This window comes from Vigna umbellata, chromosome 1 (assembly GCF_029865625.1).
Source record: "Vigna umbellata cultivar VRB3 chromosome 1, Vumbellata_1.0, whole genome shotgun sequence".
In the NCBI taxonomy this organism is placed as follows: domain Eukaryota; kingdom Viridiplantae; phylum Streptophyta; class Magnoliopsida; order Fabales; family Fabaceae; genus Vigna; species Vigna umbellata.
The window spans coordinates 41,574,621-41,601,264 of NC_142165.1; the positions used below are offsets into that span (position 1 = coordinate 41,574,621).

Below are 26,644 nucleotides of genomic sequence, written 5' to 3' on the forward strand. Positions count from 1 at the left end.
ATGATTTAACATAGCACACATAATTAATAATATTAGGTTATTTTGAGATTTATTAATGTAGATGGGCGTGTCTTTTGGTAGGGAATGATAAGCTTCACTCTACTGCTTTGGGAAGAGAAGGAAGATACAAAGTGGTGACTAGGGGCAGCACATCAGAATCCAACGGCTCGTGCCAAGGCTTTCCTCGCATTAACACCTGTTCACATACGTGGCAAACGCAAACTGCGCGTCTGTCACACCGGCGTGGTGATGGAAGGAAAATCCCGCGTGAACTTTAACCGCAATGGAGTTCCGCTGGGTTCATTCATTTCCAAGCAAACCACGGTTAGCGTAAACCCAACCAGGGTTAAAGACATGTACTGAGGTAGTTTATAAAGAGACACTGACCGTGCCGGAAGAGACGTAAACATCTAATCCAAATAAAACCAAAACAACCTTCAAAGGCAACACAACCATGATGTTGGGGGAGACGAACCGCGCAAACCCAACCGTACACGTCCCACCGTGGCCGCTCATCCACCAATCCTCGCCGGAGATCTTTTCACCGTACACCGCCAATGCTGATTACTCTCCGTACTCTCTGCAAGAAGCTCTCAGCGCCCTTCAGCACTACGACTCCACTGATGCAGAGTCAGACTCTGATGTTCCTTCCCTGGAATCGGACGTTCCGGTTGACGCCTACTCCTGCGATCATTTCCGCATGTTCGAGTTCAAGGTTCGGAGATGCGCACGTGGCAGGTCACATGACTGGACCGAGTGTCCGTACGCCCACCCCGGCGAGAAGGCTCGCCGCCGTGATCCCCGCAAGTATCACTACTCCGGTTCGGCCTGCCCCGATTTTCGCAAGGGAAGTTGCAAGAAAGGTGACGCATGCGAGTACGCGCACGGGGTTTTCGAGTGCTGGCTCCATCCCGCTCGTTACCGCACTCAACCGTGCAAGGACGGCACCAGTTGCCGCCGGCGCGTGTGTTTCTTTGCCCATACGCCGGAGCAACTAAGGGTGTTGCCGCAGCAGAGTCCACGCAGTGCTGACTCGTACGACGGGTCTCCTCTAAGACACGCGATCGAGTCCTCCAAGACGGCGGCGCCCTTCGTGTCTTCTCCCGGGTCGTTGTCGCCGCCGGTGGAGTCTCCGCCTATGTCTCCGATGACTCGTTCCGGGTCTTTGTCTGTTAACGAGATGGTAGCTTCGCTGAGAAACTTGCAACTGGGGAAGATTAAGTCCTTGCCTTCTTCCTGGAATGTTATAGGGTCTCCCGGGTTCGGGTCACCCAGAGGACCAGTGATCCGACCCGGGTTCATCAGTCTTCCTTCGACCCCAACCCAGGCTCCGGTTCGCGGTGGGGTGAATTACTTTGACCTGTGGGAGCGGAGTTGCGAGGAGGAGCCTGTGATGGAGAGGGTGGAGTCCGGAAGAAACATAAGAGCGAGGATGTTCGAGAAGTTGAGCAAAGAGAACGTTCTTGACGGGCCGGGTTCGGGTGAGCCCGTGGTCCCGGATGTCGGGTGGGTCTCGGAGCTTGTGAGTCGCTGATTTCATTCTGCCACTGTTCCCTCGGCGTGTATAGAATACGGGGGAGAAGAAAAGGAAGAATGGTAGTGCGAGATTTATTTTGGAAGAAGAATCCACTTATGTTCTGTAAATAGCCTATTCTAAAGGTGTGGGTGAAGACAGTATAATGGTTTTTTGGGGGGACTTGTTGGACGATGAACAGGTGATTTTCAAGGATGAACATCCTAAGCATTTGTATAGGTAGCAGCGGATGATGAAGTGATATAGTTCCCGTGTCTTAATTACCGTGTTTATTTTCACTAATCTCATCTCATTCATGTATAAATTTAAAATATTTCTCATATCTTATGAACAATTCAAACCTCTGTCCTTTATCACTCCAAAATAAAATCTTTACACATGCCCTTATGTTTCCTTATAATTACTCTGTTGTTTTTGTCAGTAAGCTTGAAATGATGCAAGAAGGTGTTGAAAATGGATGGATGGTGTGTGAGATTAGGCAGAGTGTATGTATGAATGTTTGAAGGAGTGATAGAATTTAGATTGCAGATTGGGGCATTTGGTAGTTAGAGTGATCTCCATTTACTTGTAATAACATGAGATCCAGTTTGAAAGGGATACATTGAAAATAGTGATTTGGAGTTTGTGCTGATGGCTGGCTTTGCGTGCCAAGGGTGGCAAACGAGGAAAGGGAAAGCAGCAAACTACCATTCTTGTTGGATTGGTATTGATGCAAACGTTTTCCCTCATCACCTCTTTCAGCGTACATGGTCCCCCATTTTGGTACACCATCTGCATATTGGACCCTTTTTTTACTGTTTATCAATTTTCCTTTTCTTATTGAATCTTGTCGGTTAAAAGTAAAGACTTCACCTTCTGCTGGGCTTGCAATATTTGATAGTGAAACTTACACAAAATCTTTGGTGAATGTAAGAAATCTAATCTAAGTGAGTAATGCAGGGGAAATTATTACATGTTAAAAATGAATCCCCGGTTTGAGGGAAGAGTGTTGGTTGGATGGCAACAGGTTTTTGCTTAGAGAAGAAAAGAAAGTGTTATAAATGAATTATTAATGAGAGTGGAACAACAACAGACAAGATGATGAGGGTTGTTGGACTTGGGAGATAAGATTCTGATGGAATTGACTCATAAAATATGATACATTGCAAGTGCATATTAATCAAAGATTGCCCCTCTAAACTTCAAACAGAATATTAATATCCTCCACATTATCTAACACAAGCCCACTAAGATAAATTCCACTTTCTTCTGTTTTGGATTGGATTCATACCTTCCTGTCTTTCTCTCCATTTTACTCTACAAAACATCATTTTCGACCACTATTCTTTACTTTTAAAAGCTACGTATCATGCTAAGTTTAAGTAACTAAATTTCTGTAATCTTATCCTTTTTCATTTTTAATTGTAGAGTCTACAGTGAATTCCCTCTTCAGAAAAAAATAGTAAAGAAATCAGTTGCATATCAAATCTCATTCTCTTGCTTTTCCCATTTAGGGAGGTTGCGAATGACTTTTATGAAATTTGATCTACCACAAGAATATCATCAACTTGGTATATGCAAAGCTATAAAGAACATTGTTTGACTTTATCAGTTAGTAGTGTTTAGTAAATACGTTTTTAAATACCTTGTGATTTAACCTTTTTCTAAGACTCTATATATACACGAAGATTCATTTTTTTAAAATATTAGTTTATAATTTAATTTTTTATATTTATTTTCATTTTAATCCTTAAAATATTTTTTTTTTATGTAAAGCATGATCTTTATTGTATATTTATTTTTTTACGTAATCTGTTTAAACATGCAACAATTACAGATACTCAGACGGAGAAAAATGCAAAGATCGTAAAAAGATTATTTACGATTTGGTTATATATGATTTGGCTGTATGCATTTCGTAATTAACGTTGTCGTTTTCATCCAATCACAGTATTCATATAATACAACATATTTCTCTAGACCTAATTCCAAGCAGTCTGTAAAATTATAAAGTAAACTGCTGATACTATTAAGCACTCACTTTCAAAAGCTAAAACATCATATATCTTTGAAATCCCTTTGATCTTTGTAATGTTTACAGTGCTAAATGGATGATGGATGATCAGATATGATAAAATTGAGGGAGAGAGAGAGAGAAAAGAAGTACTTTTTGTTGCATTGCATTACAGTCATTGACTGAGTCTTTGCCTTGTTTCATAAGATAAGCAGCTGCATAGGTTAGAAACACTGAGCAAACTGGCTAGGAGTTAGGACACAACAGCAACAAGTAAAACAAAACAAATCAAACAGCTCTATCAGTGTGTGTGTGTCTGTCTCAGTCAGACAAAGTCAAACATTTCAAACCTTCCACTTCCCAATCCATTTTCTATAATATATACCATAACACTTCTCCACTCTCCATATTCAGTGTTGTCTTCTTCACTTTCAAATCTTCTCTGACTTAAAAGCCATGGGAAGAGCTCCATGTTGTGACAAAGCTAATGTCAAAAGGGGTCCTTGGTCTCCCGAAGAAGATGAAACCCTAAAAAACTATCTCAAGAAACATGGCACTGGTGGCAATTGGATAACTCTCCCACAAAAAGCAGGTTTATATATCCCTTTTTTCAATTAACTCTGCTACTTTCATTATTTTTATTTCTCTTTTCTTTAACTTTTAGGCCTAAAGCGGTGTGGGAAAAGTTGTCGTCTGAGATGGCTGAACTATCTCAGACCTCATATCAAGCATGGAGGTTTCACCGATGAGGAAGACCAAGTTATCTGCAACCTTTATTCAACCATCGGAAGCAGGCAAGTTCATTCATTCTTTGTTTATAACTAAGACAAGATTGATTCTTTGGCACTCATAAGTTTGAAAGTAACTCTATATATAGTGCTAAAACCTTCAGTTTCCAAAGGGTACGTAGCGATTCTCGATAAAAATATGTGATCGTGATATATATTAAAACACTAATCTAGATTAACATGTTTTACAATGTTTTGTGTTGCTTTTTGATATCACATATGCTGTGGTTTTTGGGTTAGGTGGTCTCTTATTGCGGCTCAGTTACCTGGGAGAACAGACAACGATGTGAAAAACCATTGGAACGCTAAGTTAAAGAAAAAGTTTTTGGTAGCAAACACCAATGCCACTGTGGATACTGTTTGTCCACAGTTCACAACTTCCACTACTCCTCAGTCTCGAGCTGAAGACCGTGTCTTCGATCATGAGAACTCAGCCGAGTCTCGTGTTTTGGGTTTGGAGCGGACACACATTCCAGTTCCTTCACCATTGCCTTTAGGATCTAATGTCTCAGGTCTTGGCAGCAGCTGTAGTGTACCACTATCCAATGAAGTTTCAGTCGTTTCAAACTCAACATCCTTTGCGAAACAGGAAAACCAGACTCAATGGTTTGGCTATGATGACGATATTGAAGGTCAAAATGAAGCACTTTTGCTTGATTTTGTGTACGAAGATCTCTTGCTTAGTAATGGGTTTGTTTCACAAGAAAAAAGCAGCGAAATTGCGCCATCATTTGGCTAACCAAAGGTTCTCTCCAAACAGCAGCACCATTTCAGAAAGAAAAAGGATATTGATTTCATATATTATATGGTATTAATGAGTGGTAGTGATTATATACCCTTCAAATGTGGATTGTGATTTAAATTTGATTAAAGTAGTTAGGTGTGTAAGAAATTATGCGAGGTTTTCAGTGAAGAACTTTACATCCTATTTTACTTTTTTGATTGAAAAATGTTGATGAATGTGAATGGGATGGCAGTGGACATGAAAGTTGCGTTGTGTTGAGGAATTTCTAAGCTTAGAAAGAAACAAAAGGAGGGGTCCCCATCTGACAATAACAATAACTACATAGATGAATCGTGATAGTGTGTCTCTTTCGCCATTATCACATATAAAGTGGTGAAAGAGAAGCCTACGTGATTTCTTTCACATAAGCTTTACGTTTAGTCGTTTACTGCAAAAGTTGCTTTATTTTGTTGTTTTTTCAGTCGGAAGATTATAGTTTTGCATGTGCAGTTTGTTGATTGCATACATAAATGCATCATTGAATAAACATTGGAGTGATGAGTAAAAACTAAGTATTAATGATGTTTTTACACTTACCTACACATGTATAAAGAAAGACATCCTTTTACTGGGAAGGTTTTCAATGAATAATCACATAAAACTGTGCTCACCACTTTTTTTTTCTGTTGATGAAGTTTTGCAATTATTCAGGCTCCACAATTTAGTCCCTCACATTATACCGCTTTGAAAATTACCAACAGATATTGGTATGAGAACTTGTGAAATGAAATTGTACCATATTCGGTACGATTTTGAGTTGTTCTTGTGGAAATTTTTAAAGTTAATTTCCAGTTTAAGATTGTTTTAATTTCAAATGTTTATTTTAGATAGAAACTTACTTTTTGGATATTTAAATTGAATTACTGATAAAGAAATTAATCATTTTTAAGTTATGATTATTCGACATAAAAATAGCGATGTATTTTCTATGAAATACTAGTTTATAAATATAATAATTTTAGTTTATCCTGTGTTAAACAGCATTTATGGTTCAACTTAATTAGGCCTTTTTTTGAAAATAATAATTATTTCTCTTATTGTCAAGTCTAAAGGTTATATTTCATGGATATTAAGTTGAAAAACATGTGCAAACACAACAGATACGGCTAGGAAAATAATATCGGTTCTAATAAAAAGCCAACAATGTATATATCTTATAAGGTGAACTTCGTGAAAAATAGTGTATTTTTGGCAAATAAAAGATAATTGTTTCAATTTTTTTAAAAAAAATATTTTATTATTTTTAAGTCTATAAGATCTTATATTTTAAATATTAATTATTTCATAGTCAAATATAGGAAGTTTGAATTGTTCAAAGTTAATTTGACTACCTAATTAGCATGCTTACAAATCATATTTGAATTTATGTTTTTCTATTATTTTAAATGTTTAGCATTTTTATTCAAATATCGTGTATCCTTGTCTGGTTCTGAAAATTTTCAATTTTTTTACATAATAAAAAACTTTAAGAGTACAAAATCTATAAAATATAAAGAATATACAAAATTTTAAGAATGTAAATATAAAAAATCTGAAAATAGTATGTCTACACATTAACTTTTGGACATTCTCTAACAAAAGTTACTTATAATGTTTAAAATATTTTAATAAAGACTATTAAATCTTTCGAAATTATTTAATTTAACATTATTTTATATAATACATTCTTCATAAGACTATTTTGTAAAAAATCTGAAGTGCGAAAAATAATAATGTGGGTATACAATTTGACAATTTGGTTAGATTCTTTAGATTTTGCTAATTTTCTAATATTGTTGGACCATAATCAATTTAATATACACAATTTATTATAATGGGCATAAGAAAAGAAGTCGGGCTTATTCAAAATGACATGATTATATATATATTACCTATAAATATTTTAATATATTTTTTATCTGAAGTAAATTCTTACTATCCGAGCCGTAAATTCTGTGTTTAACAACCTTGCTCCACTGTGACTTAAGTATGAGATATGCATGGATCAGTCTGAAGAATAATATTTAAAGATAACGAATTCATCAAGCATTTAACAACCGTATAAAGCAGAGTTTTCAACGTTCTGTAGAACACGACATTGAATAGGGTGACACATCCCAGGAGAAAGTAGAAGTTTTGAAGGGCTATTGAATTTAATAACCTTTATATACATTTCTGGTTTGCTTAATAATTTCATAGATAAGCAAGCATGAGAGGGAGCAGAATTCTCCGTGTCACTGTTTTTACAAGATCATGCACGTAAATGCCTGCAAAGTTCTGGCTTAATCAAAGCCAACAGCAAAGTCAATAAGAAATGCGTAAATTAAGATTGTCAAACTTTTTCTGAGAAGCAATTTTAGAAAATTCATTCCAAACTATGATTATACAAGTGAACTCAACTGTGCAAAGGTTGATATCGAACTGGTGCACACACAAACCATTCAACTGCACATTAATTGCAATACCAACCAAACTAAAACAGATTAATGAATATAGCATAAATCAATAGTGTCGCAGCTGAGAAAGGGACCTGCTCAAAGTGCCATCTCAGCCTGCAAAGCTGCCAACTCATCTTCCTCAGCAGTGGGCTTTGATGATGCAGGGCGAGTGGATTGTCGCCCAGATGGAACATGCACCGGAGCTGCTGGAGCTGTAGTTGCAGGCTGAAGAAGCTGCTCTTCCAATTCAGCACCCTCCAGCTCTTCAAGTTCTGCTTCCAATTCATCCTGAAATGGAAAAGAAATTCAGATTTTAGAATGCTCCTCACATGTGACATAATACATTATAACTACGCTCAACAACTAAAAAGATAATTTCTCAGTTTCAAAGAGTACAAATGCATATAAAATTAAAATTAGAGCAAATGACCTCGTCAAAATCAGCAGCTGCACCAATTGGAGTAGACAATGCTTCCTGAATTTGTTTCATGTTCTCTGTCTGTTCGTTGATCTCATCCATGGTCTTGTCAACATCATCAATATTCCTGAAAAATAAATACCGCAATTCAACAATGTCGCAATCAGAAGCCCATTAAATAAGATGGATGAACTAAACAAAACATCTCTGTTACATGCAAAGAGATTTTACATATTACAAAAAATACAGTAACTTGTCAGGTTTTAGAAACAATGATGAAAAATATGGAAGAGTAAATCAAGAATGAAAACACAAATATACGTACGTTGCTTTTTGCATTGCCTTCATAGCAGCTGCGCCAGTTCTCAATGCATCAACTGTTTCAGTGGTAGCCTTGGCACCTTCCAACATTATCATCTGTAACACATTGTCAGCAGAAAATATAAATGATACTACATGCACTGAAACATTATCATACCCATAATTGTCAGAACTAGTGTGGACTGGCTCTTGGACAGAAAAAACCAGTAACTGATCCAACCAATCCTCAAAAAATAAGATTTCAAAAAACAGACAAAAAAAAAAGGAAATACCAGTCTTGAACAAGCTGACCCATGTGAACTAATCATGCATGGTTCGCATAACTGATTGAACGAGACCCTTCTACTTTCTTTTCAAAAAATTAGAAAATATTTTACATCATATTGATTATTCAGTTCCAATTTTAAGACCAAAACTGACTTATTCTTTTCCTAATTTGTCATATGAAAGACAAATAAGAGCTTGAAATTCAATGAGTTTGACTCACTATTTATTACCAGAAGTTTCACTTCTTCCATCCCCTTTTACCTATTCAATGACACTAGTATATTTTCATGTATTTTTTTAAAAGTATGCTAATATTCGTATACACTGTTAAATTTAATTCTTATTAATATAATAATAATAATAATAATAATAATAATAATAGTAATAATCTTTACACCTTTCTGCCTACAACTTTTCCTTTGATGATTCAAATGACTATTCACGGGCTGTAGTTTCAAAAACAATTGTTGCAGCTGCTGAATTTAAAGTGCATTCACACACCTGGTCATGAATACGCAGCTGAAAATTTCCAAGCTGTTCTATTTGCTGTTCATATAGCCTCTTCCTCTTCAAACACTGTATCGCCGCTGCATAAAGCAGAAATTAAAAAAGTCATAATGGATTAATACACCATTGATGGGTGAATTGGCTCGCATTTTAAAGAAATCCTCACCATTGATACGTGAGGGCATAATTTTTTTTTCAGAAAAAAATGCATACAAGCTTATCAATGTAAGTTCAGTGAGAAGTGGTGATACAAATGGCAAGAGTATTGGGGTAAACATGCTGCATCTAGGGGAGTTACACACTCCAGCTTATGAACTGCATTTCTAATTTTTTTTTTAATTTTAATACAAAAAGTTGAACAAAACATTTAGGGATAAAATAATTTCTTTTATTATTTTTTAAAATTAATCTGGCCTGTGCCTCTCATTTGTCACTAAGCTAATTGTATCAAAATTGCCTACAACACATAGGACTTCCCAACTGACATGGACATCCACTGAAAAGCATTCTATGGTTTGCTCATGCCGTATCATGGCTCCAAATAGTGGAATTGTCAGATTGCCACACTTGAAAAAAATGAGGTTGCAGCAGCAAACAATCTGGGAGAGGTCATAGAAACCTTTTGAAAGAGACCTTATCATTTTGTTTGATTCCTAAATTGTTGTGTTGGCACAACCCTCAACTCACCTCTGCTGCCATCCTTTTACACTCCTCTGGTTCTTCCCTCGCACTAATGATCCTTTCTGATTCTTTCCTCACTCTTCTATTTGGCCCCTATCTCTTTGGTTTGATTTTTCTTTGGTTCTCTTCTCAGGCTTCTCTGTTTGAGGCTAAAGACTTCCTTTGTTCTCCCTTTCTTTGCAGCATGATCTGCTGTGTTGTCAAGGAAAATGGCTGTTTTGCAGTGTGCTCTTATGAGTTGGTATAAATCCTTGTAATTTTCGATGTAGTTTAACCTCCAATGTTTTAAAGGTTATTTTTCTTATTTATGTAATCTTTTATTCATATACATAGATATATACACATACGAACATGTATAGAGTGCTGCATTTCAAATAAATCTTGTTATTTTCACTACACCCCCTTTCAATACAACATTGAAACTCAATTTTGATAACCTTGACCAAGCTTGGTGTTTAATGCATTGTGGCTCGATGTTTAAGTTTTTAATTACTACTTTTTCTAGTTAATGGGTGTATTGCGACTCATCAAAATCATAGTGTGATTGCAGTTTTCCTAATACTACTAGCAATTTATTTTCAAATTGCACACTAATAGAGTATATGATTGCATGTTAGCTCATTCTATTTTAGCTTCTGCAGTAAGAAATAGGTTAGTTCACTGACAGCTCTCCAGTTACTTAAGCATGCTATACAACACTACAATTCTGTTACAAGCAGTTACTATCTGATCTCTATGTTTATTAATACACCTTTCTGCCAATTCTAAAACTCTCTGATTTCTGAACAGTACCAGAGCTTTTAAAGTCATACACATGGCAACCAAATCTCTTTACTCCTTCACCATTCTCACCATAACAACTGTCAACGGCATTACTACCCCACTGACTGTGCATCTAAAACTGTGTCGCTACTGGTCAGACTACTCAGAGGACCCTGGATTCCACAAATCAATGGTCGGCAGTAGCGGCCCTGCAATATATTAATGTTATCAGAGTTGAGATTGGGTATGCTGTCAACAAGGTTTATCAAATCATGTTCATAACCTCACTGGACAGTTGTTAAACAGATCCTTCAATATCATCAAGGTGCAACTGATTTTGGCCTGTTCTTCAACCTTGCTCTGCTCAGCTGCCTCTGAAATTGCATGTCTGATTTGGGGTATTTGACATGGGTGACAGAGAGTCTAATTCCAGTATTCGTTTCTCAGCTTGGAGTAGGATATTTTCTTTGTTCAGGAGAAGGTTCTCTCAATAAGTCATTCATTCTGAATATGTTCCTGTTTAAGAGCTGGTGGCTGACATCCGTGCCAAGCCTTTTTGAAGGCACAGCTCTGTACTCTAAGAGACAAACTCAGGCATGCTCACAGCTTTTACCTTGAGTTAGTGGGGGTGTGACAGAGCATATGATTGTAAGTAGCCTTTTGTATTTTAGCTTCTGTAATGAGCAATAGGCTAGTTCAGTCACAGTTCAGCAGTTTGTTATCACCAAAAAGTGTTTATAAGGCTTGGGCAGCCCTCATCTTCTAAATTGGTTTCGAGAGAAACTAAAACTATAAGTCAGAGTCTATCTTAAATCCATTGTTGAGTAACCTTCATTGACACTCTCCAAGCCCATGGTCCTGATTGTGATAGGTGTGTCGGAAAGTTGCTTTAGTTGCAATCACCCATAGGTCATAAACAGTATTTTAGAAAATGCTACCGACAGTGGGGCTAACAAAACATCACAGTGTGAAGCCACTAGGATGTCTACTATTAGATAAGATATATGGCCTAAGTAGTGCTTAATAAATTCTATTGGGTTGTGAATTCCATAGCTTCTTTCCTTGGACACGTTTGTTGCAAGAACAGCCATGACCAGAAAAGAAGTTAGAATTCATTGCAATGAGATTTGTCCACTCTGGCAATCTTTTCTTCAATTTTACGCCTAACATAACTGTGTAATCCTACTCCAGATTGCGAATCAGGTCCAATTCATGCAACTCGTGATATGACTCAAGCACAAACATAATTCGCTCATCAATTTGTGTTCCCAACAGCTTGAATCATATCAAACTGTATTCACCAATTTTTATTCCAGCTGCTCGAATCATATTGACCCGTAAATATTGTATTATGAATCATATAATACTAATAACCACCATGCTTATATTAGGAAGTCCACCCCTTACAAACTAGTTTTATAGGATAAAGTTAGACGCTAAGCCCATATTGTGAGAGAATATAAGGTAAATTCATCGTTCAATGATAGCAGTAGGTGTGACAATGGTATCCATCAGTGGTGGCAGTAATAATAAAAGATCACGATAACAAAATAATTGGAGTAAAAGTAAATCTAATCAATCTATGGCTTTTCACATTCTAAAGTACCTACAGAACTTTCATCGGAACTTTTTGTTCATTCCAACTACCACCCCGCAGATGTCAAAACAAATGAGACCCCAAGTCTTGTTGAGAAGCTTGACATCCTTTTTTCTATGAAACTATCATGACAATTTTTGACTAATGAATGCATTCAAAACCTCAGTAATAGCACAAACATAAGTGGAGTAGGCAGGCAGTGCATGTATTCTCGATAACAAGCATAAATGAGTTTTGCTACATACCCCTTTTATTCTTTGCTCTGGTGAACTCTTTGGCCCTTTCAACTTCTGCTGCGGCCTTTTTAAGGAGTACTTTCTCTTTTTTCTCTAACATTTCAAGTGTCTGCAGAATTAAAGGAACAAAGCACTCGAAATGAGAAAAAAGTTTCCTCAAACAGCAAATTAATTCACAAATTGATCCTTTCTTGATCAAAGGACGTCTAGAAAAACTATGCAACATTATAGAACCAGAAAAAAAATAGAATTTCAGAATACATGCAAATTCCTGCACGGGTTTGAATGAGGACAAATTAGATAATAAAAGCAGAACTTGGCTACTGAGGCAGTGTCGCAACAATGATGTGAACATATGCAGTTTATTCGCTTAGTTTACATCAAGCGATTTCCTTAACACTAAATGGAGAAAACCATTACAAAAGGGACGAGACAGAGAGTAAAAAAAAAATTGCCTCTATTCCTCCAATTTGTAAATAGCTAAGAATTAACATATGGGAACATCCACAATATCCAGGAATTCGTTTTGTAATAATTCCAACTTCCAAAGACGAGAACGTGGCTTATCATTTAAACTTCGTGGAAAATGATAACACTAATCAGATTTCACAATATAAATATATGAAACTCAAATTCATCGACTACGCACAATTCTTCCGGTTGAAAAAAAGAAAAGAAAATCTCCCAATTGGGAGATCCAAATCCAATTTACCTCGTTTAATTTGTCCAGAGTCGTTAGAGTATTGGCTTCTTGTTTAGGTTTACCAAAAATTCGGGTAAACATGGTTGATTAAGAGATGTCGAAACAACGATACCTTGCTCGTCCAATAGGAAAATAGATGGGACTCTAAAGACTGTTCGCAACTCGATCTCCCTGGAACAGCAAAAGGATTCACTAAAATCAAATTCAAGAAAATGAACGGAAAGAACAGTGAAGATGAACGAACCTCTTGAAAAAATTAGGTTTATTTTAATTTTTGTTGAGGTTATATATGAAGATTATTAAGGTTGGATAAGAAACGGGAGATCTGGCAAGAACACCTACCCTGTAGAGTATCGAGGAAATTCCCAAATTCAATTGAACGAGAAACTAATCGAAACTTGATCTGCCCTTTCTCGACTCCTCCACGTGGTGACAACTGTTGGTTACCAACTGTGATCCCTAATTAATATATATATATATATATATATATATATATATATATATATATATATATATATATATATATATATATATATATAATTATGGATCGAATTTTAACTGTTTTTTACATATTTAATGCTGATTTTATTTTTATTCATATAAATTATTTTATTACTTTAATTTTTAAATTTTATAATTATATTTTTAACTTAATTAATTATTTATAGTTAAGATAAAAAAGAATTATTTCGTATTTTTAACAATATATAACAACGATGTACTTGGATAATTTCAATTTTTGTTAATATATATTTTTTTATCTTTCTAAATATTTTTTAATTTACTATTATAACTGTTATGTAACTTTGTTTTAAAATACATCATCATTTACTAATTTTATCCTATATCAATATATATCATTTTATTCTTTTTATATTTTAATTTTATGTTAATGATTTTGGAACTTCTTATATAACATCTCATTTTATTCTTTTTATATCTTAAATATAATTACGTTACAAAAAATATATATAATACAACTAAAATATAATATTACACCCATAATACGATTTTTCAAAACATAATTTATACATAAATCATGTTATTCCAACACTATACTAATATACCATCATTTTCCTACACTAAATTAATTGTTATATTCACATCTACTCAAGGTGATCATTATAAATAAAGAGAACACATAAACAAAAACACACAGCAAATGTAAGCTAATGTATCATACAACATATATAAGGATATTATCATCTATAAATAATTCATATCAACATTCATAGCAAGTTCATATCAACAGACTCTAGTGAGTTATTTATTTATGGTGGTAGAAGAACTCGTTCACCCTAGCTACCACACACAATGTTAGTTTGTCAATTATCTTTAGCCAAGGTAAAGGGCATAGGACATTTTGCACCTCTTACCATGTATTCCACCCCTTTCTACTTGAAATTGAATGATTATTAGAGCGACATGATAATTCCCAATACTAAATCCATATATCAATTATATACATTAATGAAACGCCACCATAAAATCTCACAACGAGATCCACAAAATTACACCAACACATATATCATACTCATCATCAAAATTTTCATACATGAACAAACACCATACTACTATTAAACATGCTTAAAGTACATTGCAAAATGTGTATCAAACAATCATGGAACAAGAAAACTCAACATGTGCATTATTAGCGCACAAAAGTGGCGTCCAACGTTAGACTTCTCACATGAGGTGATGCTCACCGGCGATCCAGGCAATCAACTTCAAACATTTCACAAATAGCGATGCTTAGTGATAGACCCGGTACTCAACATCATTCTTTCACAAAAATTCACACTCAACAACACTTTATTGTGGCTCAACGTCCAAGAACAAAAATGATTCAAACTTGCAGTGAAATACGGCGTTCAGTGGTGCCCTACTACCGCTCATCGCCAAATCATTCACATTTTTTTTGCGCTCAAAGATACAAGACTAGCGCTCAAGAGTCTAAAGCTAAAATGCTCGTAGACATACATAATGAACTGACGCTCAAAGCTAGATTGCAATCACTCATTGTCGTATCAAATATCAACATATTAAAATTATGTAATTTTGGAAAATGGAACTTGTTCAAATTGTCAAATTGACACCCTTTTCTCATTAATTGGGTCAAAACTAGCTTTTAATGTTAGGCACATACCAATTAACCAAATTGATCAAATTCTAAGTTCCTCGATCAACACAAACTCAAATGTAAATAACTTAAACCAGATTCAACATTCAAAATAACCACATTCAACATATAAAACTTCATTACACAACTTGATCATGCAAAACACAAATGTAAATAACTTAAACCAATGCAATTAGCTTTCCTTATTTGAAAGACGTACATACTAATAAAGAATCCCTAACACCTTTAGAAACACGAGACGTTCTATCTATTCCTATGAACAACACAAAGACAATCGTGTCATACCATTAGGATCACTGATTAATAAATACTTTTATAGAAATCTGAAACACTACATGCAAACCAAGAAGCCCCACATGAAAAAAAAAAACACATAAAATAATAAAATAACATAAAATCAACTTACTCTTTTGCGTAAACTAATTGGATAAAAGTTGGAAGTTCACCTTAAAGATCATTATATTCAAACAGAAAAGTTGCCGATTTGGAAAGCTAGAAAGAAAGAAAAATGTTATAAAATGAATGTGTTTTGAAAGATTATGTGATTTTAAGATAATAAAGCTTGTTTATAAATAATCTATTTATACTTTAAATTTTTATTATTAAGTCTTATTATTTAAACATATTATCAATTTTAAAACACAAATTTTTAGACTTTTATAAACTACCAGTTAAATATCTATGATAAATTTTTATTTTATTAAAAAAAGTAAGGTTTAATATCCAATTTTGTCCCTAGTTTGGTTGACAAATCTCAATTTAGTCTCTCGTTAGAAAAGTGTTTGAAATGGGTCCTTACTTGTAAATTTGTGAGTCAAATTAGTCTCTTTTGTTAAATATAACCAAACGGAGTTAATGAGATGATGATGTGGCAGTAGTGAGTGGTTACGTGTGAAAATATAATTGTGTGCGTGGTTACGTGTTGGTTAATTAGAGAAGAAAGACTTTTATTAAGAAATTGGATTTTTTTTAAAATCAATTTCTCCACTCTCATTCTCAGTCAAGATAACAACTCATTTTCAACCATCGCCATAACCATCTTGCCACTCACAGCTACTACCAACACCTTTCCACCATCTTCACCTCCATCGAATGTCCATTCCCATCCTTCCTATAATACTTTTCTCCTATTTCCCCTGCTTTCAACCAAAAACATAACGCACCAAAAACATATTAACAATTCCAACCAACTCATTCTCCATCTTCAATCCTCAATTCTCAAATCATTCAAACCTTCATTCTCTTTGCAAATTCAATTCAAATTCAACCCCATCATTCATTCCTTCCTCAAGCCTCCCAAAAAATAGCTTGAAACACACCACACACAAAAAAGAACCCCATAAAACTTCACAGGTACACACGAAGAAGAAAAACTCGACGAGGAATAAAAAAGTTCAGTTTTTTCTTTAGTGTGATCATCGTTTCGTCAATGGCCACGGGACCCGAAAGATCGAAGCCACTGCACAACTTCTCGTTGCCCTGTTTGAAATTGGGCACCCAACGATTACTTAGCTGCGTCAACGCCGACCTCGATCGCCGATCCTCGAGATTTGACGCGCTCTAGAATGGCGTCGTTCGAGTCCCCAACAAGCGCAAAATGAACAACGGCAACGCCGTTTTCTTGGGAGGACTCGGAGAAGAAGCTAGTGGCGTGGCCAACCATGCCATGATGCCTTGGAATTTGAGAACGAGAGAAACCCCAACCAAGCTCGGTGGAGGTGTGGGCAGTGACTAAGGGCTTAGTCTCCAATGGCAGCGGCGCCGTAAAGAGAGAAACCCCAACCAAGAGTTTGGCCTCACATTCATGACCGGTGATGAACCCGACAAGAGCGGACCACGGTGGCGTCTCCATCGCTCCTGGTGAGCGTTGTAGAGTTGAAAAGGAGAAGAGAAACCCTAATGTTTGGAAGAAAAGAAAGGGGAACTCTAATGGTTCCCCTGGCCGCAACAAGCGTTGTCGGTGACAATCCCGACGACGACGACCTCGTTTGATGCAGTTGCGGTGACGACTCTGGCATCGAAGAATGGTGGGAGGCACGGTGGTGAGGGCGCAACGCGGAGAGGCAAGAGTACTTCTCTCGCGCGCGAAGAGAGGCAGGAGAGGAGAGGTTGGCGCGGTGGTCGGCGGCGACTCTGGCTATGATCGGTGTCGCCGACGACAGTTTTGGCTGACCAGTGGGATGCGTGGCGGTGTTAGGCTGGTGGAAGGTAGGACTGCCACGGTTGGAAGTGAAGAAGAGACTCTAAACTTTGTCCCAATAGAGAAAAAAGAAGAAACCCTAATTTCTAATCTGAAGGAGCTTTGGGCCTATACACCAAAACTCTTTCTTCTCTAATTAACCAACACGTAAACACAAAAACAATTATATTTTCACACGTAACCACTAACTACTATTACATTATCATTCCATTAACTCCGTTTGGTTATATTTAACGGAAGAGATTAATTTGACTCACAAATTTACAAGTAATGACCTATTTCAAACACTGTTCTAAGGAGAGACTAAATTGAGATTTGTCAACCAAACTAGAAACAAAATTGGGTATTAAACAAAAAAGTAATACACATATGTATTCTCATTAGTATTATTAGTGAAAATACGTGTGCTATATGCATGCATGTCAATTTTTTATTATAGTAAAAATTTATTAAATTATAAAATGATTTATATTAAAAATAGTTATAATATTTTTTAATAATATGAATTTTAAAAATAGTTATTAAAAAGATAAAACTAAAAAAATAATATTATGAGTAGTTGTTAAAATTTTAAAATGTGGTTACTGAAAGGTAAATTTTTAAAAAATACACATAGACACCAAACGAATAATCTTTATATAATAGTATATATTTTTTAATAATTATGATAAAATTATTTTATCTAGTCGATATAAATTATTTTTTCCTAACTCAAACTAAGTTTTAGATAGTTCTGTCTATACATTTACATACAGTGAAAAACTGTAAACTTTAGATAGTCATACATTAATTTGATGTATGCAATAAGAAATAAATTATAATTTTGATATTTAAAAATTTATAATATATATTTTATAGTTTTAATACTGTAAAAAGAAAACTTATAAACGTTATAAGTTTTGATTGAAGGAAAGAAATCTCATGAAAAATATATATTTAGTTTTGGATTAAATATGGTTTTAGTTATTACAATTTAAATATAATGTTTTTATTTAATTTTTTTTATATATTTTTAGTATTTAAACTTGAAAAATAAATAAATAAATAATTTCAAACTAACTACATTAATTTTTTTTAAATTAAACAATGTGACTAATGTGTAAATTAAAATATGTCAAATAAAATAAATATTTCAAATATTAATATGAAATGTGTTTGATACGTAATAAAATATAACATAATTAAATTAAAATTTTATATTTATTTATTTATAAAAATTAAAAATTAAGAAAAATAATTTCAAGTATATCAAAATAAAAATAAATCTTAATTCCATGTTTAATTTTAGAAACTAAAAACATGTAAAATATTTATCTTTTGGAAAACTTTTATAACTATAAAGAGCAAAGAACATGTAATACTTCCCCACAGCATACAAAGTTTTCAGAATTTGTTTAAAGATTTTCTTCATGTTTAAAAGACTTGTAGATTTACTAAAATACCCTAAATCCCAGAGTATTTTATTTCATGTCTCGTTCTAAGATTTAGTCTTTAGATATTTTTTTAATACGCTTATTAGCAGATGACATAAATCCTGAAAATGTCAATTCAGTACTTGAAAAAATAATTTCTATCTCAATATCAAATACTATAAATTAATCAGTTTTTTAAGTAAAACTAAAAAAGTGAATTTGTACAGTTTTATGTCAAATTAATTTTTAATATATATATATATATATATATATATATATATATATATATATATATCATCAAATACCTCCTTAAAATTATTATTCTTTAAAATATTAATAATTAATTATATTGTTATAATAAAATACAAATATTAATAATGAATAAATATATATATTTTTTTCTAATTCAAACAATATTTTTTTCACCTATAGCCGTCCAAAACAAAGCATCATCGTACAATGAGTAAAAGCTAAAACCTGTCCAGTTATTATTCGCATGAGCATCTGCAAAATAAAAAAGAAGACTTAACAGTAGACACATCAGAATTTCACACTCCAATTTAGGGTTTACCTTTATTCGCACTTCTTAGTGTGCCACCCATTTCCTCCGCCGCAGCCGTCAGCAGCAATGGCAGACACATCTTCTCCTCCGACGGACCAACTCGCAGTCACCACCCTCGACGAAGAGGTACCCAAGGCCCAATTCTCGGATCGCGTCCCGATCCGCTCCATCATTTCCCGCCCCGACGGCGGCTCGGGCTTGGCCGGCCGGAAGGCGCGCGTCGGTGGCTGGGTCAAGACTGGTCGGAAAGCCGACAAAGACGCCTTCGCCTTCCTCGAAATTAACGACGGCAGCTGCGCCGGTAACCTCCAAGTTATCGTTGAAGCCTCGCTTGGCGAACTCGGTCAACTCGTACCCACTGGAACTTGCGTCGTCGTCGACGGCCACCTCAAGCTTCCTCCCGCCGGCACCAAACAGAAGATCGAACTTCGCGCCGATAAGGTCCTCCACGTCGGCCCAGTCGATCCCGCCAAATATCCTCTGCCCAAAATGAGACTTACTCTTGAGTTCCTCAGAGATTTCGTTCATCTTCGTTCAAGAACCAACACGGTACCTTCCTTCTTTTTTGTCATAAACTGTTATTCTAAAAGTGTTAATGAATTTAGTTATTATGGCATAATCTTACTCTGTCAAGAGGTTTTATAGTGTTATCGTGATTTTGTGGCATAACACGGATTCTGATTGTATGAGGGCAAAAACCTTTACTTAATATCTCGGTTTGGGAAATTGTGGACCGATATTGTGAGAAATTGAAGAAAAAAGAGACCTCAATTGTTATAGATAAACTTAATTGATTTGGTTGTTATTACTTTTTGTAGTTATACTTATGTCATGTTGTGTGTGATTGCAGATATCTGCGGTCGCTAGAATTAGAAATGCTCTTGCATATGCTACGCATACTTTTTTCAACAAAGAAGGGTTTCTTTACGTGCACACACCGATTGTTACCACGAGTGACTGTGAGGGTGCGGGTGAGATGTTTCAGGTGACGACTTTGCTGAGCGAGGCTGAGAGATTGGAGAAGGAGTTGTTGCAGAATCCGCCTCCTACGGAGGCAGATGTGGCAGCGGCTAGGTTGGTTGTTAAGGAGAAAGGGGATGTTGTGTCTCAGTTGAAAGCTGCCAAGGCGACTAAGCCAGAGATTGGTGCTGCTGTGGATCAGCTTAAGAAGGCGAAGGAGAGTTTGGCTAAGGTGGAGGAGAGGTCCAAGCTTAAGCCTGGGATTCCTAAGAAGGATGATGGAAAGGTGGATTATGGGAAAGATTTCTTTGCACGTCAAGCGTTTTTGACGGTTTCAGGTCAGCTTCAAGTTGAGTCTTATGTGTGTGCACTTAGCAGTGTGTATACCTTTGGCCCCACTTTTCGCGCGGAGAATTCTCACACTTCCAGGCATTTGGCTGAGTTTTGGATGGTAGAACCTGAGATAGCGTTTGCAGAGTTGAAGGTATATAAAAATTTGAACTCACTCATAAATGATCATGATTATGTTCAGATGCAGCATTATTGTTGTCAGTCTTAGTTCTGTTATAGTTATCTGTCGAATGAGGCAGTTTTTTTTAGTTAGGGCTGAGAACTGTTTAATTTGTCCAGTGCAAAGCTGCCTACATAAACCTGCTGTTATAAGATTTGATGTTTTTAATTTTTTGTGCTGGAAGCAGTAAAGTCCATGGTTTTTGTGTTTTATGTGTAGGATGATATGAACTGTGCCGAGGCGTATGTGAAATTTTTGTGTCAGTGGTTACTTGACAACTGTCTTGAGGATATGGAGTTTATGGCTGATAAGTTTGATAAAGGTTGCATTGATCGTTTGAAGTTGGTTGCTTCCACCCCCTTTATTCGAGTTTCGTATACAGAAGCAGTGGAAATACTAGAAGACGCTGTGAAGAATGGTAAAAAATTTGAGAATGAAGTGAAATGGGGTATTGACTTAGCATCTGAGCATGAAAGGTACTTTGTAATCTCTTTTTCACCTTTTGGTCCAGCACTTGTGCTTATTGATTTGTGTTGTGTGACATCTTGATGGAATGGTGTTATGCAGATTCCTGACAGAGGTAAAATTTCAGAAGCCAGTCATTGTCTATAACTATCCAAAAGAAATCAAAGCATTCTACATGCGGCTCAATGATGACTTAAAAACAGTGGCTGCTATGGATGTGCTTGTACCAAAGGTGGCGTTCTGTGTGTTTTGTTTTGAACATGTTTATGGTTGATTGCTATATTGATGGTTTTTTTGGCATAATAGAAGCATGTATTTAAGTAAATGCAATTTTTCAGGTGGGAGAGCTAATTGGTGGAAGCCAAAGAGAAGAGCGTTATGATGTTATCCAGTCAAGGTTCATATATATATATATATATATATATATATATATATATATATATATATATATATATATATATATATATATATATATATATATATATATATATAAAATATGTTTTACTGTCTTTTCCTGATTTCTTTCCTTTAGTTAATTGATATCCTTGGAAGTTATTTGACTTATATTTTTATGTTGCAGAATAAAGGAAATGGGTTTGCCTCTTGAGCCATACGAGTGGTACCTTGATCTGAGGCGGTATGGAACAGTGAAACATGCGGGATTTGGGCTTGGCTTTGAAAGAATGATTCTCTTTGCAACCGGCCTGGAAAATATTAGAGATGTGATTCCCTTTCCACGATATCCAGGCAGAGCTGATCTATAATCTTTCTCTTTCTGATAACTAGTGGTTGTCATTCTCTTGCTCCTAGTAGTTGAGTTGAAAAATAGTAATTATATATAGCATTTAATTTTTTTATTGTGGTTGCAGACACCACGAGTGGGTCTTTGAGATTCCTCTTTTTTGCCGAACTAATTTATTTTTAAAGGATTCTGGGTCTTGTTGATCTGTTACTTCAATTTTTTTTAATATCCACCTTTATATTTGTTTTATTATTCGTCAGAAGTGAATCCAGGCTCTGCCAGAGGATACGAATATAGTAATTAAAATGATATATAGCATTTTAATTGTCTATAATTATATATATTTTGGTGAAACTAATATATTAAATAAAGTATAAATGAACTTAAATAACCACTACAATATTTCAGATCTCCCACAAGAATTTTCTCCACGAGATTTGGGGAATTCTATTCTTCCAATTGGTAAGAATGCATAACAAGTGACAGGAATACACATTTGAAGTTCTATCCTTTATCATTTCCACAAAAAAAGGGGACAAGTAACAGAAACTGACTGATGTAACAAAACGAATCTATAAAAATACACGTCTTATGCAATTTTTCCAAAAGAAAAAGTTTTTACTGCAATCTGTAATGCTCTTGTAAATATATGCAAATAGGCATTACACACCCTCTTAGAACCATCATGCTCCCGAAATAAGCATATGAGAGTTTTCACCAAACTCTTCTGTTATCTTTAGGCATAAGGATTGAATGAATATATGCACGGAATAACATTGACTCATTCATGCAGTAAATGTTAAACCGATCTCAAGTACAGCAGATCGAAAACTCCTCACAAAAACAAAGGGTATTACCTTCAAATGTCACCTTAACTGCTATCAATTAACTGATCTCTAATTTGGTGAAAGTTCCTATCTTACCAATGATTTTCATCCAATAAAAGGAAATACAAAAAAAGTAGCTGAACCCACAGAAGAAATCATCACCGTTCCATGCCGTTGCTGATAAGAAGGATATTAGGGCCAAATCCATATGATAGATATAAAATATTCTTTAGTTTGTCTGGTCATTATGCTCCAAAATGATTCTCATGCACATATCTCCATCACTAGACCGATATCTTTCTAGCTTGCTTTGTAGGTATACATGTACCCCCGAAGCTTTCTCACCTCTTCTGATGACTCCGTTAGTAAATGATCCACATAGAGGCAGAGTGCAGATGCTCTGGATCATATATAGTAAGAAGCAATGCACTTAAACCAGGTTATTGCTCACAAAACAAAACAAAACAAAACAGAAGGAATGCATGGCCTACCCAAGAGGACCAAATGGTAGCCAGATTACATCCCAACGAAACTTTGGCAGCCTACAAAAAAATAATTATTATTAAACAGGAAGAGTTGAGAAAGCACCTATAGATAGCAAAAGCCTATGTTTTTAAAAGCGAACCGATTATTGAACTGGTTAAAGTATTGGTTTAGGGTTTAATGATTCAAAATTTAATGGTTAAACATTCATCAAACAAGGGTCGAACCAGTGTTAATAAAACTATTATAATACTTGAACGATATATAAAATAATATTATATAACATCACAATTCTATGATGTTAAAATCTAAAATAAACATAAATTCGCTGTTTCTTAACATTTAAAATACATATAGAAATTAAAATAAAATCTTATCATAAATGAATTAAAGTTTCGATAACATTAATAAATATTCATTAATAATAAGCTTATATGTAGAATAGAAGGAAATTGCCAAATATTTTATATTGTTAAGAACAAAGTTAAAATAATTTATTATTAAATATTTTTAATTGAGCTGGTTTAGAATGGTTTTATCAGTTTCTACATTTAACAATATGCAGAATCCTGTATGGAATATATATCAAATGCATCAATCATGCTTATCAAGTAGCTTTACCTCAACATGTAATATAACCAGAAAACTGCCAGGGTAACGCCAGTATACCATGAATACTTGATCCATCTCCTGCGATGGTTTGATTCATGAAGCAGTCCTATGAGGGCAAACAAGCATGCTAAAACAGCCACCCAGTCTGTAAAAGTTATTCAATTAAATAAGTTCACAGGATTGATCCACATAATTTGTGATACGTGGAGAACATATCATATTTTATCGTTGCAAATCGGTATAAGTAGATAATGCAAATAAGGGCACAAAGGGACTAAAATCTACAACCTTATAGAACAGAATAATACAAAATGAAACAGTTCCTGATCAAAATAGGAAGAAGAAATTCAGATACGAGAAGTGAACCTGCAGATATAACAGTCCATGAGTAGATCTCCTCCATGAAGTACGCATGATACCGCTATTTATCAAATAACAAAGAAAGACATACCATATTCAGTAAAGGCAACTATCATGAGATTGAAAAAAAAACAGCTAAAATGCTTCAATGTTACAAATCTGGAAAAGAGTAAAATGCAGAGCCTTCCCACTATGTCAGATTTTAACATAGCTCCAATTTGAATAAATTTTTCCACAAACATTAAAAGGAGAAGAAAATAAGAAGGTAAAATGAATTGAACTGTTCTCATAACTCAAAAATCAAGTTGTACACTTCTGCAAAAACTCAGTTGTACAAGTTACTTTCAACTAACGGGAAAGGCTTAATTCATTTTTGTCTTCTTAATCTCTTCTTTACAAGTTTACAGAGTTTATCCAACCGAAGAATCCACTTCTGACTGAACATGTCATCAAAAGCACAGCCAAACAATGTATCTCCAAAAATACATGAGACATGAATTAAATAGAAAAAAAATGCTTATCAAATCCCATAAGACCAGCATTCCAGTTAAAAAAATAAAAAAGAAATGCTCAAATCACAAGCAACCTAGAGAGATACGAGATAAATAGACCTCCTTCGGTATATAGTCTCCGTTTCTAATTTCAACGATTCTTCCAGAAGACAGTAATTAACACATTTGAAATTTTCGGTGTAAAATATAGCAAAAAGTCTTGAAAATACCAGTTCCCATGGTGTTAAAGCCTGGTGGAAGATGGAGTACAAAAGAAACACGATGTAACAGAAGAACAAAGTTGCGAATACCATCTATATAGTAAAAAAGAAAACCAGGTTAGCAGGAGTCCAATATGTTTAAGAAGTCAATCAAATTGTGTTTAACAAGAAAGAAAGGTAACATTGTGTTGTGCATGTACCCTCCATAAGCGACTCTGCTCAGCTTGACTTCTTTCAAGAGAACGAACTAACTCTTCCTGCTCTGCGCATCAAAATCTAAGTCTTCATTAATTAGATGACCCAATTCGAATTTATAAAACAAAAATGAAATGTTTATAATTTTAATTTTTCCGCAATCGGAAATAGTCGAGGAAGATCGTACCATGAGATTCTAAGGGACGAGAGTCTCCGTCGTGCACCGGAAGAGAGAGGTTTCCGTCTTCCGAATGGCGAAATTTCCTTGCGAGCTTCTTCATTGTTCTAATTTACCGATTCCTTTCTCTCGTCGCAGATTTGAAACGGTTCTTGGAAAATCTTGTTCTAATGGTTAAGTATTTCGTTATATCTATTCGTCAATCTATTCTATGATTAACTATTAAAAAAAAAAAATCAAAGACAGTTACTATTTTATAAATTATACTAGGAGAAAATGAAGCTTCCATGTATTTTTTTTTTCAAATAAAATAAGGGAAAAATAGAGAGCATAAAAGTTTAAATAAAACATAAACATATCTAATTAAAAGTTTAAACCATCTGCAATGTATTCATTATACAAAGCTATTTTTTCTCATTCTTCCTTTGAGTAAAGATTTAATTTATAAATACTAATGTATATGTAATTACCAGTGTTGTTTGTGGGAAAGTTAAAAATCAAGAATCAATTTAATCACCGCAAAAATTGCATAAGGTTTAAATAAATTTCAAGTTTTTGATATTTTTCTAGTATTTAATATTTTCTTTTAAAATGACATGTTTAAAATTTAACATTTTATATTAAATATTGTGTGTTGTTTTCGCCAGTTTTAATGTATATTTGATCGAAACTGTTAAAAATGAAACATTAACACCTGAATTAATAAGATGACATTATGATATAAAAATATATAAAATATTTAAGAAATAGAAACAACATAATAATAAATATATTTTTTCCTATAGTTACATTAAAATTTCAAAATATTTTTACTGCGGCAAACTTTACAATTATTTTCTTATAAAATATTGATATATTTTACACATACATTTGATACATTAATAAGTCAATTTAATCTCCACGAACATTACAAATTTGTTTTCCCAATGCATTTAATGCTATATATTTTAAGCAATTTAAAGATTAAATTTACTTTTACAAAATGTTTAACGCAATCTAAATTTTTTCAAATAATAAAAAGTAAACAATTTATAAATATGATATTTATCTTTTTACGCTCTAATCTATTTGTAGTTTAAAATTAAGTATAAGAATGTCTAATTGAAATACCTCAAAATATTCCATTATAATAGTTAGGGAGTTCAATGATAATACTTAGGAATGATTATATGAGAAGTACTGACAAAAAATATAATTTTTAAGACTTAAATTGACGACAATGTCAATAACTATTAATTCTAATTATTAATGTATCATTTATTTGAGTTTAGTTTATT

General features: G+C 34.5%; 4 protein-coding genes and 1 pseudogene across 8 annotated transcripts; 3 read left to right on the forward strand and 2 right to left on the reverse strand.

Moving 5' to 3' along the window:
- The first annotated feature begins 385 nt into the window (after positions 1–385).
- LOC124842717 (zinc finger CCCH domain-containing protein 20 pseudogene) lies at positions 386–1,934 on the forward strand (annotated as a pseudogene).
- A 138-nt stretch (positions 1,935–2,072) lies between these two features.
- On the forward strand, positions 2,073–5,373 carry LOC124842720 (transcription factor MYB87-like). Its single transcript, XM_047319279.2, has 4 exons — positions 2,073–2,296; positions 3,942–4,119; positions 4,192–4,321; positions 4,556–5,373. The coding sequence occupies exons 1-4, from the start codon at positions 2,165–2,167 to the stop codon at positions 5,052–5,054; spliced, it is 939 nt and encodes a 312-aa protein (XP_047175235.2). The 5' UTR covers positions 2,073–2,164; the 3' UTR covers positions 5,055–5,373.
- Positions 5,374–7,081: 1,708 nt separating this feature from the next.
- On the reverse strand, positions 7,082–13,477 carry LOC124842718 (vacuolar protein sorting-associated protein 32 homolog 1-like). 5 transcript variants are annotated; one of them, XM_047319276.2, is made up of 9 exons: positions 13,351–13,477; positions 13,018–13,179; positions 12,315–12,414; positions 9,024–9,109; positions 8,260–8,351; positions 7,947–8,061; positions 7,609–7,804; positions 7,479–7,499; positions 7,082–7,355 (listed from the first exon to the last, which is right to left on the reverse strand). In XM_047319276.2, the coding sequence occupies exons 2-7, from the start codon at positions 13,087–13,089 to the stop codon at positions 7,613–7,615; spliced, it is 657 nt and encodes a 218-aa protein (XP_047175232.1). In that variant the 5' UTR covers positions 13,090–13,179; positions 13,351–13,477; the 3' UTR covers positions 7,082–7,355; positions 7,479–7,499; positions 7,609–7,612. The 5 variants fall into 5 exon arrangements, with proteins under 5 accessions (XP_047175232.1, XP_047175231.1, XP_047175229.1 ...); XM_047319275.2 differs by having other exon boundaries at positions 7,479–7,523; XM_047319273.2 differs by lacking the exon at positions 7,479–7,499.
- A 5,787-nt stretch (positions 13,478–19,264) lies between these two features.
- On the forward strand, positions 19,265–22,216 carry SYNC1 (Class II aminoacyl-tRNA and biotin synthetases superfamily protein). The gene is made up of 6 exons (XM_047319277.2): positions 19,265–19,871; positions 20,173–20,766; positions 21,013–21,269; positions 21,361–21,490; positions 21,597–21,655; positions 21,839–22,216. Exons 1-6 carry the CDS (start codon positions 19,389–19,391, stop codon positions 22,020–22,022), a joined length of 1,707 nt encoding a protein of 568 aa, XP_047175233.1. The 5' UTR covers positions 19,265–19,388; the 3' UTR covers positions 22,023–22,216.
- Positions 22,217–22,697: 481 nt separating this feature from the next.
- LOC124842723 (histone-lysine N-methyltransferase) lies at positions 22,698–25,578 on the reverse strand. The gene is made up of 7 exons (XM_047319281.2): positions 25,377–25,578; positions 25,195–25,256; positions 25,004–25,087; positions 24,289–24,343; positions 23,932–24,067; positions 23,319–23,369; positions 22,698–23,227 (listed from the first exon to the last, which is right to left on the reverse strand). Exons 1-7 carry the CDS (start codon positions 25,468–25,470, stop codon positions 23,128–23,130), a joined length of 582 nt encoding a protein of 193 aa, XP_047175237.1. The 5' UTR covers positions 25,471–25,578; the 3' UTR covers positions 22,698–23,127.
- Positions 25,579–26,644: the final 1,066 nt, after the last annotated feature.

Bases quoted from the DNA above. Each gene is read 5' to 3' on its own strand.
- LOC124842718 (XM_047319273.2), bottom strand. From the start codon at position 13,089: ATGTTTACCCGAATTTTTGGTAAACCTAAACAAGAAGCCAATACTCTA. The intron at 9,110-12,314 runs GTATGTAGCAAA...TGCTTTATGCAG, and splicing joins CAGAGCAAAGAATAAAAGGG to CGGCGATACAGTGTTTGAAG. The intron at 7,805-7,946 runs GTCATTTGCTCT...TTTCCATTTCAG, and splicing joins CAGCTGCTGATTTTGACGAG to GATGAATTGGAAGCAGAACT.
- SYNC1 (XM_047319277.2), top strand. From the start codon at position 19,389: ATGGCAGACACATCTTCTCCTCCGACGGACCAACTCGCAGTCACCACC. The intron at 21,270-21,360 runs GTACTTTGTAAT...GGTGTTATGCAG, and splicing joins TTAGCATCTGAGCATGAAAG to ATTCCTGACAGAGGTAAAAT. The intron at 21,491-21,596 runs GTGGCGTTCTGT...GCAATTTTTCAG, and splicing joins TGGATGTGCTTGTACCAAAG to GTGGGAGAGCTAATTGGTGG.
- LOC124842723 (XM_047319281.2), bottom strand. From the start codon at position 25,470: ATGAAGAAGCTCGCAAGGAAATTTCGCCATTCGGAAGACGGAAACCTC. The intron at 24,068-24,288 runs GTTCACTTCTCG...TAACTTTTACAG, and splicing joins ATGGACTGTTATATCTGCAG to ACTGGGTGGCTGTTTTAGCA. The intron at 23,370-23,931 runs GTAAAGCTACTT...ATTTTTTTGTAG, and splicing joins TGGTTATATTACATGTTGAG to GCTGCCAAAGTTTCGTTGGG.
- LOC124842720 (XM_047319279.2), top strand. From the start codon at position 2,165: ATGGCTGGCTTTGCGTGCCAAGGGTGGCAAACGAGGAAAGGGAAAGCA. The intron at 2,297-3,941 runs GTACACCATCTG...CTCCATATTCAG, and splicing joins GTACATGGTCCCCCATTTTG to TGTTGTCTTCTTCACTTTCA. The intron at 4,322-4,555 runs GCAAGTTCATTC...TTTTTGGGTTAG, and splicing joins TATTCAACCATCGGAAGCAG to GTGGTCTCTTATTGCGGCTC.